At 49.2% G+C, this 17500-nt stretch overlaps 1 protein-coding gene across 1 annotated transcript in view; it reads right to left on the reverse strand.

The window, feature by feature from the left end:
* The window catches only part of NIBAN2 (niban apoptosis regulator 2), a 77892-nt gene that overhangs the window by 59213 nt on the left and 1179 nt on the right, over window positions 1-17500 (reverse strand). Inside the window, exon 2 of the mRNA XM_075324224.1 lies at window positions 16586-16672. Coding sequence (XP_075180339.1) covers window positions 16586-16640 — 55 coding nt within the window. The 5' untranslated portion in view covers window positions 16641-16672. The remainder of the gene's footprint in view (window positions 1-16585; window positions 16673-17500) is intronic.

Below are 17500 nucleotides of genomic sequence, written 5' to 3' on the forward strand. Positions count from 1 at the left end.
CTCCGGACTTGAACGACTGCAATACACATTCAGTGCTAATCCACACTGCTTACTGGATGAGACATAGATTTGTTTTATTCAAAGGGCTCTGGCCAGAAGCCAACAATGAGAGAGAATGATATCATGCAAGAAAGGCAATGGGGTTAATGACAGATGCGACTTCTCCGCAGTCAGTGGCCCCGGATCCTCGTCATAATGCCACATGATACAGGTGACAACGCACAGGTGCTGATTTTCCCATACAAATCCCCCATTATCTTTTTTAATGTTACCAGTCAACAAAATCTCCACCTTTAGCTCCAGGAGAAAAAAAAAAATACTAAAAAAAAAAAAAGTCTCATATTACTAAATATTTCCACCACTCCCCAAAATGTCTTACACTGAGCGTACACAAACAGCGAACCGCTCCGTGCAACAGAGGTGTCATTGTGACGCCGCGTACAAGGGAACCTGTGACAGGCCCAGCGGGCAGGACCCGGGACATGGCCACCTCCTCCGAATATCTGCAAGACTCACAAAACAAACAGAACCAGTTTACACCAAACACCGGCTCTGCAGATTAACCTCTTCGCTTGCCGGGATCTCCGTGCCCAATACAGGCGCTCCTGTGTGCAGGTAATGAATGGCACGGCTGTATATCCATAAGGCACCGCGCAGGAAACACATGGGTGTAGCTGCTTATATAGCGCATCAACCCAGATGTCCGAATATAAGGTGGAGGAAAAATTACACACACAGGCAAAAAGAAACAGATATAAAAAAAGAATTATACACCATCACAAAAATGAGTACACCCCTCACATTTTTGTAAATATTTTAGAATATCTTTTCATGGGACAACGTTTGAGGAGGCCCCACGGATGCTCCATGGGGTTTAGGTCTGGGGACGCTCGGCCGGTCCAGCATCTTTACCCTCAGTTTCTTTACCGAGGCAGTGGTGGTCTTGGAGGTGTTTGGGGTCGTTATGTTGGAATCTGAAGGGAGGAGATCTTGCTCTGCTTCAGTATGTCACAGTACGTGTCGGCATTTCTGGTTCCCTCAATGAACTGTAGCCTCCACAGTTGGCAGCTCTCATGCATCCCCAAAACATGACGCTCCACCACCATGCCTGACTGTAGGCAGGACACACTTGTCTTTGTACTCCTCACCTGGTGCCGCCAAACACTCTTGACACCATCTGAGCCAAAGAAGTTTATCTTGGTCTCTTCACCCCTCAGGACATGGTTCCAATAATCCATGTTCTTAATCTGCTTGTCTTCAGCTATTTGCGGGCTTTGTGTATCATCTTTATTAGAGTCTTCCTTCTGGGACAACAACGATGCAGAGCAATGTGATGCACTGTGCAGCGTATGGTCTAAGCACTGACAGGCGAACCCCCCCACCCCTGTAACCTTTGCAGTGTGCGGCATATGATCTGAGCCCTGACAGGCGAACCCCCCCCCCCACGCGTGACCTCTGCAGTGTGCGACGTGTGGTCTAAGCACTGACAGGAGGACCCCTCTCCCCTGTAACCTCTGCAGTGTGTGGCATATGGTCTGAGCACTGACTGGCGGACCCCTAACCACTGTAACCTCTGCAGTGTGCGTCGTATGGTCTGAGCACTGACTGGCGGACCCCCCACCACTATAACCTTTTGCAGCGTGTGGCATATGGTCTGAGCACTGACAGGCGGACCTCCCACCCCTGTAACCTCTGTAGTGTGTGGCGTATGGTCTGAGCACTGACAGGCGGACCCCTCTCCCTGTAGTGTGTGGCGTATGGTCTGAGCACTGACAGGAGGACCCCTCTCCCCGTAGTGTGTGGCGTATGGTTTGAGCACTGACAGGAGGACCCCTTCTCCCTGTAGTGTGTGGCGTATGGTCTGAGCACTGACAGGAGGACCCCTCTCCCTGTAGTGTGTGGCGTATGGTCTGAGCACTGACAGGCGGACCCCTCTCCCTGTAGTGTGTGGCGTATGGTCTGAGCACTGACAGGAGGACCCCTCTCCCTGTAGTGTGTGGCGTATGGTCTGAGCACTGACAGGCGGACCCCTCTCCCCGTAGTGTGTGGCGTATGGTCTGAGCACTGACAGGCGGACCCCTCTCCCCGTAGTGTGTGGCGTATGGTCTGAGCACTGACAGGAGGACCCCTCTCCCCGTAGTGTGTGGCGTATGGTCTGAGCACTGACAGGAGGACCCCTCTCCCCGTAGTGTGTGGCGTATGGTTTGAGCACTGACAGGCGGACCCCTCTCCCCGTAGTGTGTGGCGTATGGTCTGAGCACTGACAGGCGGACCCCTCTCCCCGTAGTGTGTGGCGTATGGTCTGAGCACTGACAGGAGGACCCCTCTCCCCGTAGTGTGTGGCGTATGGTCTGAGCACTGACAGGAGGACCCCTCTCCCTGTAGTGTGTGGCGTATGGTTTGAGCACTGACAGGAGGACCCCTTCTCCCTGTAGTGTGTGGCGTATGGTCTGAGCACTGACAGGAGGACCCCTTCTCCCTGTAGTGTGTGGCGTATGGTCTGAGCACTGACAGGTGGACCCCTCTCCCTGTAGTGTGTGGCGTATGGTCTGAGCACTGACAGGAGGACCCCTTCTCCCTGTAGTGTGTGGCGTATGGTCTGAGCACTGACAGGCGGACCCCTCTCCCCGTAGTGTGTGGCGTATGGTCTGAGCACTGACAGGTGGACCCCTCTCCCTGTAGTGTGTGGCGTATGGTCTGAGCACTGACAGGCGGACCCCTCTCCCTGCAGTGTGTGGCATATGATCTGAGCACTGACAGGCGGACCCCTCTCCCTGTAGTGTGTGGCATATGATCTGAGCACTGACAGGCGGACCCCTCTCCCTGTAGTGTATGGCATATGATCTGAGCACTGACAGGAGGACCCCTCTCCCCTATAATCTCTGCAGTGTGTGGCATATGGTCTGAGCACCGACAGGTGTACCTCCCACCCCTGTAACCTCTGCAGCAATGCTGGCAGCACTCAGATGTCTATTTTGAAGAGATGACCGCTGGATATGACGCTGAGCACGTGCACTCAACTTCCTTGGTCGACCAAGGTGAGGCCTTTTCTGAGTGGATCCTGTCTTGTTATACCACTGTATGATCTTGGCCACCGTGCTGTACCTCAGTCTCAGGGTGCTGACAATCTTGACACCGGGGAAGGAAAATGGCTAATTGGGCACAATTTGGACATTTTCACCTAGGGGTGTACTCACTTTTCTTAGCAGCGGTTTAGAAATTAGCGGTATAGAAATTAATGGCTGTGAGTTTAGTTATTTAGAGGACACCAAATTTACCCTGTTATAGAAGCTGCACACTGACACTGTACATTGTATCACAAGGTCAGATCTTCACTACTGTCCTATGAAAAGATATAATAAAATATTTACAAAAATGTAAGGGGTGTACTCACTTTTGTGATATACTGTACATTCAATCCAGGCTTTGTGCTGGCCGTTCTCATTAGATGAACCTATTTAATTGGGACTGGCGGTCCATTGAATGTGTATGGGGGACAATCGTATTACGGAGCATTACAGAGAGTGCTAATATCACCTACTACTTTGACTATAAGGGTCTTCAATTTAAGAAATCTGTATAGGAGATAGACTACTAAAGAAAAAAAACAAAAAACAAACCGTTAATAAAGGAAAAACAAAAAAAAACAAAGGAACAGTATTGTCCCAGTCCAGTAATGTCAGACGCGGCAGCGCCACGCTGGATATGTGACAGTAAATGTGCATTGTGCGCTGACATTTCACCGGACAGCGTGGCTCTCTGGAATTCAGTTGCCACAAACACGAGAGAAAGCGAGAAGCAGATGTCTGCAATAAAGCCTCAGATTTTATATATATCATCTGTGCAAGGATACGGGATCATCACGGGGGGATTCAGGGTTACGGCTGTATTGGTGAGTGGCGGTGTAGAGCGACAGGCGAGTGTATGCTCGGAGTGCCGATAATGACAACATACTGGGCAAAGGTTGTAGATACAGGAATATCGGATGCAGATGAATCTCTTCCATCAGTTGGAAACTTCTGGAGGCCAGACCCCAAGTGATCGGCTTTGATGAGGCAATCCCCCCCCCCCCCCCCCCCACACACTTCAAGGATGTTTTCCAAACTCCTATGTACAATGTATAAGGATCCAACTCAGAGAGGGATGGACCCCCTAAGGAGTTTCACTGTGATCCATCCCTAGGTTGGCATAGTGGAAGCATGTGGACACTTTTTATTCTGCATGGTATATGCAAGTGATCTACTGTAAAATCAGATCCACACCTCTATCTCTCACCCGCCCCCACTCTGCGCAGGGCCACACTCACTCCCTCTCACCCGCCCCACTCTGCGCAGGGCCACACTCTCTCACCCGCCCCACTCTGCACAGGGCCACACTCTCTCACCCGCCCCACTCTGCACAGGGCCACACTCTCTCTCTCTCTCTCTCCTCCCCCTTGCGCAGGATCACACTCTCTCTCCTCCCCCCTTGCGCAGGCCCACACTCTCTCCCTCTCTCTCCTCCCCCCTTGCGCAGGGCCACACTCTCTCCCTCTCTCTCCTCCCCCTTGCGCAGGGCCACACTCTCTCCCTCTCTCTCCTCCCCCTTGCGCAGGGCCACATTCTCTCTTTTCCCCCCTTGCGCAGGGCCACATTCTCTCTCTCATCCCCCCTTGCGCATGGCCACATTCTCTCTCTTTTCCCCCCCCTTGCGCAGGGCCACACTCTCTCCCTCTCTCTCCTCCCCCTTGCGCAGGGCCACAATCTCTCCCTCTCTCTCCTCCCCCTTGCGCATGGCCACACTCTCTCCCTCTCTCTCCTCCCCCTTGCGCAGGGCCACACTCTCTCCCTCTTTCTCCTCCCCCTTGCGCAGGGCCACACTCTCTCCCTCTTTCTCCTCCCCCTTGCGCAGGGCCACACTCTCTCCCTCTTTCTCCTCCCCCTTGCGCAGGGCCACACTCTCTCCCTCTTTCTCCTCCCCCTTGCGCAGGGCCACACTCTCTCCCTCTTTCTCCTCCCCCTTGCGCAGGGCCACACTCTCTCCCTCTTTCTCCTCCCCCTTGCGCATGGCCACACTCTCTCCCTCTCTCTCCTCCCCCTTGCGCATGGCCACACTCTCTCCCTCTTTCTCCTCCCCCTTGCGCAGGGCCACACTCTCTCCCTCTCTCCTCCCCCTTGCGCAGGGCCACACTCTCTCCCTCTTTCTCCTCCCCCTTGCGCAGGGCCACACTCTCTCCCTCTTTCTCCTCCCCCTTGCGCAGGGCCACAATCTCTCCCTCTCTCTCCTCCCCCTTGCGCAGGGCCACAATCTCTCCCTCTCTCTCCTCCCCCTTGCGCAGGGCCACAATCTCTCCCTCTCTCTCCTCCCCCTTGCGCAGGGCCACACTCTCTCCCTCTCTCCTCCCCCTTGCGCAGGGCCACAATCTCTCCCTCTCTCTCCTCCCCCTTGCGCAGGGCCACACTCTCTCCCTCTCTCTCCTCCCCCTTGCGCAGGGCCACACTCTCTCCCTCTTTCTCCTCCCCCTTGCGCAGGGCCACACTCTCTCCCTCTTTCTCCTCCCCCTTGCGCAGGGCCACACTCTCTCCCTCTCTCTCCTCCCCCTTGCGCAGGGCCACACTCTCTCCCTCTCTCTCCTCCCCCTTGCGCAGGGCCACACTCTCTCCCTCTTTCTCCTCCCCCTTGCGCAGGGCCACACTCTCTCCCTCTTTCTCCTCCCCTTGCGCAGGGCCACACTCTCTCCCTCTCTCTCCTCCCCCTTGCGCAGGGCCACACTCTCTCCCTCTCTCTCCTCCACCTTGCGCAGGGCCACACTCTCTCCCTCTCTCTCCTCCCCCTTGCGCAGGGCCACACTCTCTCCCTCTTTCTCCTCCCCCTTGCGCAGGGCCACACTCTCTCCCTCTCTCCTCCCCCTTGCGCAGGGCCACACTCTCTCCCTCTCTCTCCTCCCCCTTGCGCAGGGCCACACTCTCTCCCTCTCTCTCCTCCCCCTTGCGCAGGGCCACACTCTCTCCCTCTTTCTCCTCCCCCTTGCGCAGGGCCACACTCTCTCGCACCCCCTGCGCAGGCTGCCACTAATTGAGAGGAACGTTTAAGGAACACTTTGCTAAAAATCATCCCCATAAGGACTAGATTAATTTCTGGTAACCCGGCCACACAGGGAGATTTAACATTTTCCTAACCAAGAAAAGTCCATAGAACAATTAATAGCATCTGGGCTCTCCGCTATGAGAGACAATGCAGAGCTGGTTTGTAGGAACGGGAACCATGTCGGAGCCATTCTTGTATTAAAAGATGCCCGTTTATCTGTAAGGGAAATGTCTCGCTGGCTGTTGTCTCCCCAGAAAAATTAGCCATTCGCCTGGGTGCCACAGCCACATTTTGAAAGTGATTGTGATAAGGTAACACCTTCCATATCATAATGGCAAATTTGCTTGCTGTAGTTTTGATAAAATCCATGTTTTATCAGCAGGAGATTATCAATAGTGGAGGAGTAAATCTGGTGCCATGTACTCCAACCACGCCCCCACCACTGATTGGCAGCTTCCAGCATACACTGTGCATAGACAGGAATCTGCCAATCAGTAGTGTGGGCGGGATATTACAGAGAAATGCAGCAAATAAAAACTGCTATTTTATCAAGACCACAGCAAGCATCCCAGTAAGTTATACATCACTGGAATCAGCGTCTCTGCCCCTACGTCATGCTGTTTTCACATGTATCAAAAAAATGGCAAGAGATTCCTTTTAAGAGGTATTTTTTTCACCTCTTTTCACAATGACAGCGTCCATATATATTGTATGCAAACTATGGAAAAGCTCCAAATAAGAAAAAAAAAATCCTGATTTAGTGATATAAAAGGTTAAAGGTTCTCCATCAACACAAAATTAGAACATAAAAGGAAGCGAGTGATTAACTTGTGTCTTTGTTTCGGTCCCATAGGAACAGCGGCGGCGCTTTCATTACTAATTAACAGGGCAATGTATGATATGGGCTGGAAATATAAAAAATAAAAAAAAGTAGTAATGGAAAATATAATAAATTCATGAAAGAGTTAACACATTTGACAGATGCAAGCGGCATATCCAGCAGATCTTATCTTAAGGAGCTGCGTTTGCAGAGGAATCCAGTGTATAGGGTTACTATATGGCTTTCTGCTCTGCTTTCGTTATGAGCCGCCATTTTCGGTAATTTCGGGGGGGGGGGGGGGGGAGGGTGTCTTCATCAATTCATTTACTGGAAGTATTCAGAATTCCCATTGTAATCATTCAAGAATGCCAGACCCACGGCCTTCAAACATTTCCCCCTTAAGGACCCCAAGCATGTCAGATTTGTGCCATGTAATCTGAGAGCAGCATGATGTAGGTGCAGAGACCCTGATTCCAGCGATGTGACACTTACTAGACTGCTTGTTGTGGTTTAGGAGATCATCTCGAAAGAACTAGCTGTTACATACCATGTAGCCCTCCTTTTTCAAACGATTAGCTGCTTTCTGCCTATGCACAGTGTATACTGAAATTGAACAATCTGAGGTATGGGCGGGGTTATAAAGAGATCAGCATTAGGAACTGCTAGATCTGCAGCAGAGAAAACTGTGATTTTATTAAAACTGGGGTGGCGGGGAAGAAGCTAGACGGAGCCCATAAATGTGACTATATGGTAGCAGTTTCAATTAGTCCATTAGTTATAATCTCCTGCTGATAAAACAGTGACTTTATCAAAACTACAGCAAGCAGCCCAGTAAGTGATACATCTCTGGAATCAAGGTCTCTGTAGTCCTCCATATTTATGGGCTCAATCTATCTTCTAAACCCCCCCCCCAGTTTTGATAAAATCACAGTTTTCTCTGCTGCAGAAATATCAGTTCCTAATACTGATCTTTATATAGCCCCCACCCACACTACTGACTGGCAGCTGTCTACACTGTGCATAGGCAGAAAACTGACAATTACAGGAAATTTGTCACAAGGTTTTTACCACCTAATCTGAGAACACCGTAATATAGAGGCAGAGATCCTGATTACAGCGATGTGTCACTTACTGGGCTACTTAGTTTAATTTTGATAAAAATCACTGTTTAATCAGCAGTAGATCATCATTACAGGACTACATGGCGTGCTGCAGGTAGTCCAGCATATTCATGAGGTCTAGATCTGCAGCAGAGAAAACATGGATTTTATCAAAATGACAGCAAACAGATCAGTAAGTGACAAATCGCTAGAATCAAGATTTCTGCCCCAACATTATGCTGCTTTCAGATGCAAAAACCTGGTGACAGATGCCCTTTTGTGGTTATACAGGATTCAGCACTGAGAAGCGTAGCAGAGCTGCAGCAACTAATATAGTGAACCTAATAAGTGACCCAGGACAGGAGTGAGGGCCTCTGCCCCTGCATTAGGTAATATGTGCAGACAGATATGTGAAAAAACCCGGCCATTTACCGCCCATGAAATTCGCATCAAACACGTTGCAATGAGGAGGCGCCGATCCGGGTTATTAACGTTGCATAAGAAAGTTTTTCTGCAAAGGTTATAATCCTAAACATCTATACGGAGAATGACAGCCCCTCCGCTGCACCAAAATAAGGGGTAAAAGAGCTGGGGGATCCCAAGATTTGACTTCAGTCTGCAGAAATGAAGTCACCTCCCCCTCCCCATCCATACCCTGGAATTTCCGTCCTCTGCATCCTGCCCTAACCCATGGAAACGTCTGGCTCCTTCCCCCCTTCTTCCCTCCTTGCAAATCTCTGACTACGTGGTACTCTTACACGCTTCCACCTCTCGAATGAGCCCGAGACATACAGCGGGGTCTATTCAGGTATAGAATCGTGCAATCACTTGGCATAACATCATCTTTTGCAGACAAAAGGCATAAAAAAGCCGTATTTTTAGTATTCGAAAACCCAGAATGACTTGTTGGTCAGAACCGGTAAAGACAATGATGGCGATTGTGGGGATTGGCAAGGGTATGGTGCCACGTAAGGTCTAACCATGTGGAAGGGCAAAAGTCATTTGTAGAAACGGTGAAATACAAGAAATCTGTAGTAATAAAGAATAAAAGAAATTAAAATGGACGCAAAGGTATAGAAGAATATAACATCAAATGCCGCTATCCTGCCCTATCATGGGGTCTACTACCCAGGGGCAATTTATCCTCTGGTGAGTGACTGGACGCTCATCAGAATCACTTCTACCTACGACACCAGATGTGTGCTCCATGTGGCCACATATAGTACAATAGTAAGTGTATATGGGCTGCAATCCCGCCCCCGGGGGTCCCGGCTGCAATCCCGCCCTCGGGGGTCCCGGCTGCAATCACGCCCCCGGGGGTCCCGGCTGCAATCACGCCCCCGGGGGTCCCGGCTGCAATCACGCCCCCGGGGGTCCCGGCTGCAATCCCGCCCTCGGGGGTCCCGGCTGCAATCACGCCCCCGGGGGTCCCGGCTGCAATCACGCCCCCGGGGGTCCCGGCTGCAATCACGCCCCGGGTCTAGGCCTTAGGAGAGGCACAAAGTCTCTTTGGCCCAATGACCCCTTGATACTTGGAGGCTTGTTGGAGATCTTCCATGAGCTCTAAATTACGCCACTGCTGGTTTCCATGCGGAATCAGCTGGTTACCAGTACACACGTTTCCACCACGGATGATATCAAAGCTGATGAATGACGAGAAGCATTTAGAAAACCCAATATAATCTCCCAGAATCCACTGCCCGTAATTAAAGTAAGCATGAGCACATAATACATGGCATTTGATCAGCCATGTGAATGAAAGCAGAACTTAACCTCCTACAGACAGAATCTATATGTTGTTTTTATACTAGTAATAGATGTAACGCATTTACATGATGGTGGAAAGTAGGTAGTTGTGGACCGATGGGTGAAAGACCATCAGAGAAACGGCAACTGAAGACGTCCCGGGGAACCGCGCCATCCTTATGATTGACAGGTCACTGTGTGCTTTCTCATGTTGCTACATGAGCGAACTTATCCTCTGCAGCATCAGTGGTAAGCAGGAAAGGTGGCCGGATCCGGCAATACAGCCAGCACTTGTTTGTCCAGGATACCGCCCAACTCTGAGTCTGTAGGGGTTGACAATAACCCAGGCGTACACATTGAATCCCTCCGTTCTAGGAGTTAATTTACAAATTTGGTTGTTTTCACAAACACTTTCCAATTTTACGATGTTTATAAAAGAATTAATAGTTTGTCCTCACAAGCTAAGGGTGCGCACATTATTCCACGAGGACAAACTCGCTGAGCTTTACAAGGGGAAGACTCTATCAGAAGTTCTGGAGTTTATTTCTCATGAAGTGTATTTTTTTTTGCCATTTTCTGAGCGTTTTATTTTTTATTTATCCTGTATGTTTTTGGCCACCGGCGTGTTTTTTTTTTTTTTTTTTAACCCCATTTAGAAATGTAAAGTACAGAATGTCTTCAGAGCAAAAGATGCCTGAAGAAAGGTCGGGTCACTTCTTTTAACTGCTTAGTGTCTTTAGAAACCTGAATAAGTTAAAATACGCTTAAAATTCTGAGCCAAGTCTTGAGGGATTTTTCAGGCAGGTTTTGGGGCACAGCCACATACTCTGCACATACCCTTAAAAATTTATATCAGTTAATGATGACAACTCAAGGGGGAATCCTCTGTCTGGAGGAATGAAGATTTATTCATCATCACAGGCTGCAATTCTTTACTGGACGAGCAAATAGACTATGGATTCTCTACAGTACGAGCAGTGAGACTATGGATTTTTTACAATACAAGTAAAGAGACTGGATTCTCTACAGTACGAGCAGTGAGACTATGGATTTTTTACAATACAAGTAAAGAGACTGGATTCTCTACAGTACGAGCAGTGAGACTATGGATTTTTTACAATACAAGTAAAGAGACTGGATTCTCTACAGTACGAGCAGTGAGACTATGGATTCTTTACCGTACAAAGACTATGGATTCTTTACCGTACAAAGACTATGGATTCTTTACCGTACAAAGACTATGGATACTTTACCGTACAAAGACTATGGATACTTTACCGTACAAAGACTATGGATACTTTACCGTACAAAGACTATGGATTCTTTACCGTACAAAGACTATGGATTCTTTACCGTACAAAGACTATGGATTCTTTACCGTACAAAGACTATGGATTCTTTACCGTACAAAGACTATGGATTCTTTACCATACAAAGACTATGGATTCTTTACCGTACAAAGACTATGGATTCTTTACCGTACAAAGACTATGGATTCTTTAGCATACAAGCATTGAGAGTATAGATTCTTTACTGAACAAGCAGTGAAATTATAGATTCTTTACCGTACAAGCAAAGAGACTATGGATTCTTTATCATACAAGTAAAGAGACTGGATTCTTTACAGTACGAGCAATGAGACTAGGGATTCCGTACAAGCAAAGAGACTATGGATTCTTTACCATACGATCAGTGAGACTGGATTCTTTACCATATAGGCAGTGAGACTATACATTCTTTACTGTACAAGCAGTGAGACTATAGATTCTTTAATGTACAAGCAAAGACTATGGATTCTTTATCATACAATAGACTGGATTCTCTCCAGTACGAGCAGTGAGACTAGGGAATCCGTACAAGCAAAGAGACTATGCATTCTTTACCATATGAGCAGTGAGAAGGGATTCTTTACCGTACAAGCAGTGAGACTACAGATTCTTTACTGTACAACCAAAGAGACTATGGATTCTTTATCATACAAGTGAAGAGACTGGATTCTTTACAGTACGAGCAATGAGACTAGGGATTCTGTACAAGCAAAGAGATTATGGATTCTTTACCATACGAGCAGTGAGACTGGATTCTTTAACATTTAAGCAGTGAGGCTAAGAATTCTTTATCACATGAGCAGTGAAATTATTGATTCTTTACTGTACAAGCAGTGAGGCTATGGATTCTTTATCGTTCGAGCAGTGAGACTAAGAAACTATCTGCCACATTCTGTAATGATTGATGCACTAAACCCTCAAGGAGGGTGTGGATACCCTATCTAGGGGTGATCATTTCTTAGTTAATAGTCCGGCAGCTCCCGCTCCTCCTCTTTTCTATACATACAGTATACTATCCGTACTCCCCTTCCTTCCGAGCTTTGCTTACTCCAGCATGCTCACCTACTCCTTTCCTGCGCAGCGATGATTACATTCGTCACTAAGTATCTCCTGTAGGTGGATGACAACCATCAAAACCTCGCTGCTTTTAATAGGTTCCCACGTGGGAAAGGACGGCGGGTAATTACGACACGATCTTCCCATCCCAAGATTTGTTACAAACTCTCCAGGTTCACAAGACGAGCCTTGTTCTCCAATGTCAGGCATCATCACACCACAAACCAACCTAGCTATTATTCCGCGCAGTCACAGAGAGCGATTATTACACAGGGAAGAAAATGGCAACTGTAACCCGAAATAAGCAGGGAAATGACCTCCGCCGACCTTCCTGCAGCCTCAGTGCTGTAATTGCAGGTCATAACGTACGTCACTGCCATTACAGTATCTGGTCACTTAATTCCCCAGATTCGGCATATGTGTGTTGTTACACCTCTGCAAGACCCAGAATCTGGAAGGAGCGGTAATGTGCACATAAAAAAAAATTAAATAAAAAATTGCATATTTAATAAAAAAAAAAAGTTTTGGAAAATTGCTGCTACAAAAAAAAAAAATAAAAAAAATAAAGTTTTATCCACATACTGGGGAATCACTGAATGTAAAAAATAAAATCTGCAGCTTTTCTGCAGATACCAAATCCTAATGCCAAATTCAGACAGGCAGATTTACAGTGTGAACTCCTGGTCTCCCGACCTTAACACAACAGTGTCATATTCGCTTATGAGCCGGTCAAGTCCATGGCTAATTTGTGCATCGCGGCTCGCACTCGCAAGAGTACCCATCACCAATCTGGGGGCTGGAGTATGCAAAGAACAAGAAAACGCCGCGGCAGAGGGTTGGGGGCATCCCGCCCTGCCGCGGGAGAAGGATGGGGGCATCCCGCCCTGCCGCGGGAGAAGGATGGGGGCATCCCGCCCTGCCGCGGGAGAAGGATGGGGGCATCCCGCCCTGCCGCGGGAGAAGGATGGGGGCATCCCGCCCTGCCGCGGGAGAAGGATGGGGGCATCCCGCCCTGCCGCGGGAGAAGGATGGGGGCATCCCGCCCTGCCGCGGGAGAAGGATGGGGGCATCCCGCCCTGCCGCGGGAGAAGGTTGGGGGCATCCCGCCCTGCCGCGGGAGAAGGTTGGGGGCATCCCGCCCTGCCGCGGGAGAAGGTTGGGGGCATCCCGCCCTGCCGCGGGAGAAGGATGGGGGCATCCCGCCCTGCCGCGGGAGAAGGATGGGGGCATCCCGCCCTGCCGCGGGAGAAGGATGGGGGCATCCCGCCCTGCCGCGGGAGAAGGATGGGGGCATCCCGCCCTGCCGCGGGAGAAGGATGGGGGCATCCCGCCCTGCCGCGGGAGAAGGTTGGGGGCATCCCGCCCTGCCGCGGGAGAAGGTTGGGGGCATCCCGCCCTGCCGCGGGAGAAGGTTGGGGGCATCCCGCCCTGCCGCGGGAGAAGGTTGGGGGCATCCCGCCCTGCCGCGGGAGAAGGTTGGGGGCATCCCGCCCTGCCGCGGGAGAAGGTTGGGGGCATCCCGCCCTGCCGCGGGAGAAGGTTGGGGGCATCCCGCTCTCCCTCTGCAAAGGGTTGTGGGGATCCAGCTCTGCCAGATAATGGGGATCCCGCTCTGCCGCGGTAGAGGATTTTGGGGATCAAGCTACACCGCTTCGGAGGGTTGTGGGTATCCCACTCTGCATCTGACCAAGATGTTTGCTACTGACTAAGGATGAGTGAGTTTCGAAATGCTCGGATTCGCGATACTCGTAACGAGGACTGTCTAATACTCGTGTATTCATTCCGAATAGCGTGTGCAATGCAAGTCAATGGGGAAAACTCGCAATGTAACAAGTAACCCGAATTCTGCACCATTCGTGAGAGTGGCGAATTATACATGCCACATTTTTCCACCACAGGTGTGGCAGCAGCAAATCTTTTGCAAAATCTGCATAGACGAGACTCATCCATTACAGATTATGTTACAGAAATGCACTGCAAAGGGGGAATCTGGAGCATAACCGGATATCTGATATGCTTCAAATCTGCACTACAAAAAATGAGAAAAAAAAGGTTTTCTAATACTCAGCGGAGTTTTCACTGGACAGACGAATATCTGCAGCAATTCTGCCGCAAGCCTGCTTGTGCTACATAAGGATTTTTTTAAAAAGATTTTTTACATTCTTGGCTTTGGCTCAAAATCTGCATACGTTTCCAGCCCTAAAGCGCACCATCTATACTCCCTAGTACATTTGCGAACACATACAAAGAGCCAAAGTTGCTTTTTAGAGCCAATCAGATATCAGCACAAGTTTTTGGGGGGAGTACAAGTGAATTGCTAAATAACAGCCGGCCGGTATCTGTAGTAACGGGACATGGGGAGAAAAAAAAAAAAAAGCTTCAGCCAAACTAAAAAAAAATAAAAAATAATAATAATAATAATATGAATCTATCACCACATTTCACACTACAAACTGAATTATATTGATCTCAAACCTGATGAGACTGGTGTACTTACTGTGAAAATCCAAGTCAGAATGGCTGTCTGATCTAATGTCAGCAGTTTATATGGGGATATCTGTTGACAAATCCAATTTAAAGAGCATGGATGCATCCAATGGAAGTTGAGATCGGTTGACAATTTGTACAGATCCCTCGTTATTTATAGAATGGCCCGTTCACCCAATTTAAGTTCTCTTTTTAGAAAGGGGTTGTCAAGTAAAAAAAATTATCAATTACCCAAAGGATAGGGGATAATTTATTGATTAGTGGGGGTCCAACAGCTGGACCGGCAGAATGGGGCTCAATGGCTTCTCCATTCATTCCGTATGTGGCTGATGATATTTGGCAGTCCCATGCTCGACTGCCACTACATATAACAAGGAAAAAAGTGCCCCTTCAGGTGGGGGGCGGGAAAATCAGTGCAGGTACCAGCCGTCAGACTCCCTGTGGATAGGGGAGAACTAATTGATCGGCGGGGGTCTGACTGCTGGGACTTGCAGAATGGGGCTCAGCCGCTTTTCCATTCATTCCATACGTGGCTGTTAATATATGGCAGTTCTATGCTCAACCGCTGCTATATTATGGGGGATCGGTGCAGATGCCAGCAGTCAGACCCCCTGTGGATAGGGGATAACTTATTGATCGGTGGGGGTCAGACTGCTAAGACCTGCATCGATCAGCAGAATGGGGCTCAATGATTCCGTATGTGGCTGCTGATATATGGCAGTCTTGTGCACGATTGGCGCAACATTATGGGGTGGGGGGAAAATCGGTGCAGGCGCCCGCGGTCAGACACCTTGTGGATAGGGATCCCTTGTGGATAGGGGATACCTTATTGATCGGTGCGTGTCCAACAATGGGACGTGCATTGATCAGAAGAATGGCGCTCAACCACTTCGCCATTCATTCCGTATGTGGCTGCTGATACATAGAAGGCCTATGCTCGACCACGCTACATTCATTATGGGGGATCGGTGCAGGTGGTCAGATTCCCTGTCGATAAGGGATAAGGTATTGATTGGTGGCGGTCCGACTGTTGGGACCGGCATCAATCGGCAGAATGGGGCTCAATGGCTTCTCCACTCATTCTGTATGTGGCTGCAGATATATGGCAGTCCTATGCTTGACCGTTGCTAAATTAGGGGGGGAAATCGGTGCAGGTGCCAGAGGTCAGACCCCCTGTGAATAGGGGATAAATTATTGACTGTGGGGGTCCAACATCCATCACTAGAATGGCGGATCAACAGCTTCTCCATTCATTCCGTACGTGGCTGCTGATAAATGACAGTCCTAAGCTCGACTGCCACTACACTATGGGGAATCGGTGTAGGTACCAGTAGTCAGACCCCTTTTGGATAGGGGATAACATTAATTGGTGTGGGCCTGACTGCGGGGACCTGCATCGATCAGCAGAATGGGGCTTAACCGCTTCTCCATTCATTCTGTAAGTGGGTGCTGATATATGGAAGCCGTATGCTCGACCGCCGCTACATTATGGGGGATTGGTTCAGGTGCCGGCGGTCAGACCCCTGTGGATAACTTATTGATTAGGGAGGATCGCACTACTGGGACCGGCATCAACCAGCAGAATGGGGCTCAATCTCTTCTCCTTTCATTCCCTATGTGGCTACTGATACATGGAAGGCCTATGCTCGACCGGCACAACATTATGGGGGTTCGGTGCAGGTGACCCCCTGTGGATAAGTGATAACTTATTTTAAACCAGTGAACCCTGTAAAGCGGAAATGTTATTGTACAAATTTAAGGCGTTCCTCAATGATTCACCTTCCTTCTACAAGCAGACACCTGCCACACGTTCGGTTAGGATCTATAAAGTCGGCAGCACCCACTCATTCCCTAAGGAAAGATGTCCTACAAGATGACACCACTTCATACAAGGAACCCACGCAATAAAAAAAAAAAAAAAAAAACATCTTCCTCCGCGGCAGCGGTGGCCAGGAGGTGACTTTAGGGGCGTGCAGACTTACCTGTGATGTACTGGCGCCGGCTCTCATCCAGGTGACTCGATATCACATCCCCCATGGCCTACCACTGGTGATCACAGCAGGTCCTGCCTGGGAGACACAGAGGAGATTTAGAGGAGGTATGGATGTGCGGAGGGTGGGATTAGCGGAGGATTGTGGTGGGAAGTGAGTGTGAATTGGAGAGGAGAACGAGTTGTCATGGCACTGAAGACAAAAAAAAAAAAGAAGAAAGATGGCAAGTGAAGAGAATATGAGATTTTCAGGGAAAAGAAGGAATCGGGAAGGCGGTGATGTAGGAGACAGCTGGCGAGGAAAAATGCTAAAGTAGAGGGTCGGTGCCAAAAAGTTAAATATAAAACATGAACGAATACGCATGGATGGATTAAAGGCGCAGAAGGCAGAACGTGGGCCAACTCTTATTAACTATGGATCACTGGAAAATGGGGGCCGCAGCAGCGTCCCCAAACTATCACCGATCTTTAGGCTTCTCATGAGGGGATTTTTTGTGTCCCCTAGGCTCCGGGGAGAGGGTGCGACTGCAAGTCTTCCACCCACTATAGTAAGGCTGCCCCCCGTGGCTCGTCTTATAACGTGGTCACTGAGGTCCACCGATTCAGAAGATGTTTTATCCCCCATAAGCCTCTACGGCCTGTATTTCAGGGACTTATATTGATTAAAATTAACCTGGTTTGTGGGGAAAACCCCTTTAATTGCATGTATTTGGGGCTAAAACTTACTTTAGCAATTGGGTTTCATTAAACATTTTGCACCGTTTGGCTTTTACAGGCTCTATTTCCCGATAAAATCAGCTGAGAGTTACAAACTCTCGTCAGAAACAGCTCACTGATGGTTTCTCAGTTGACTCATTCAGCAGTCAGCCATAGACTGGGCAACACAGAGGATATAGAAGGCAAATGG

Source organism: Anomaloglossus baeobatrachus, chromosome 9 (genome assembly GCF_048569485.1).
Source record: "Anomaloglossus baeobatrachus isolate aAnoBae1 chromosome 9, aAnoBae1.hap1, whole genome shotgun sequence".
Classification (NCBI taxonomy): Eukaryota; Metazoa; Chordata; class Amphibia; order Anura; family Aromobatidae; genus Anomaloglossus; species Anomaloglossus baeobatrachus.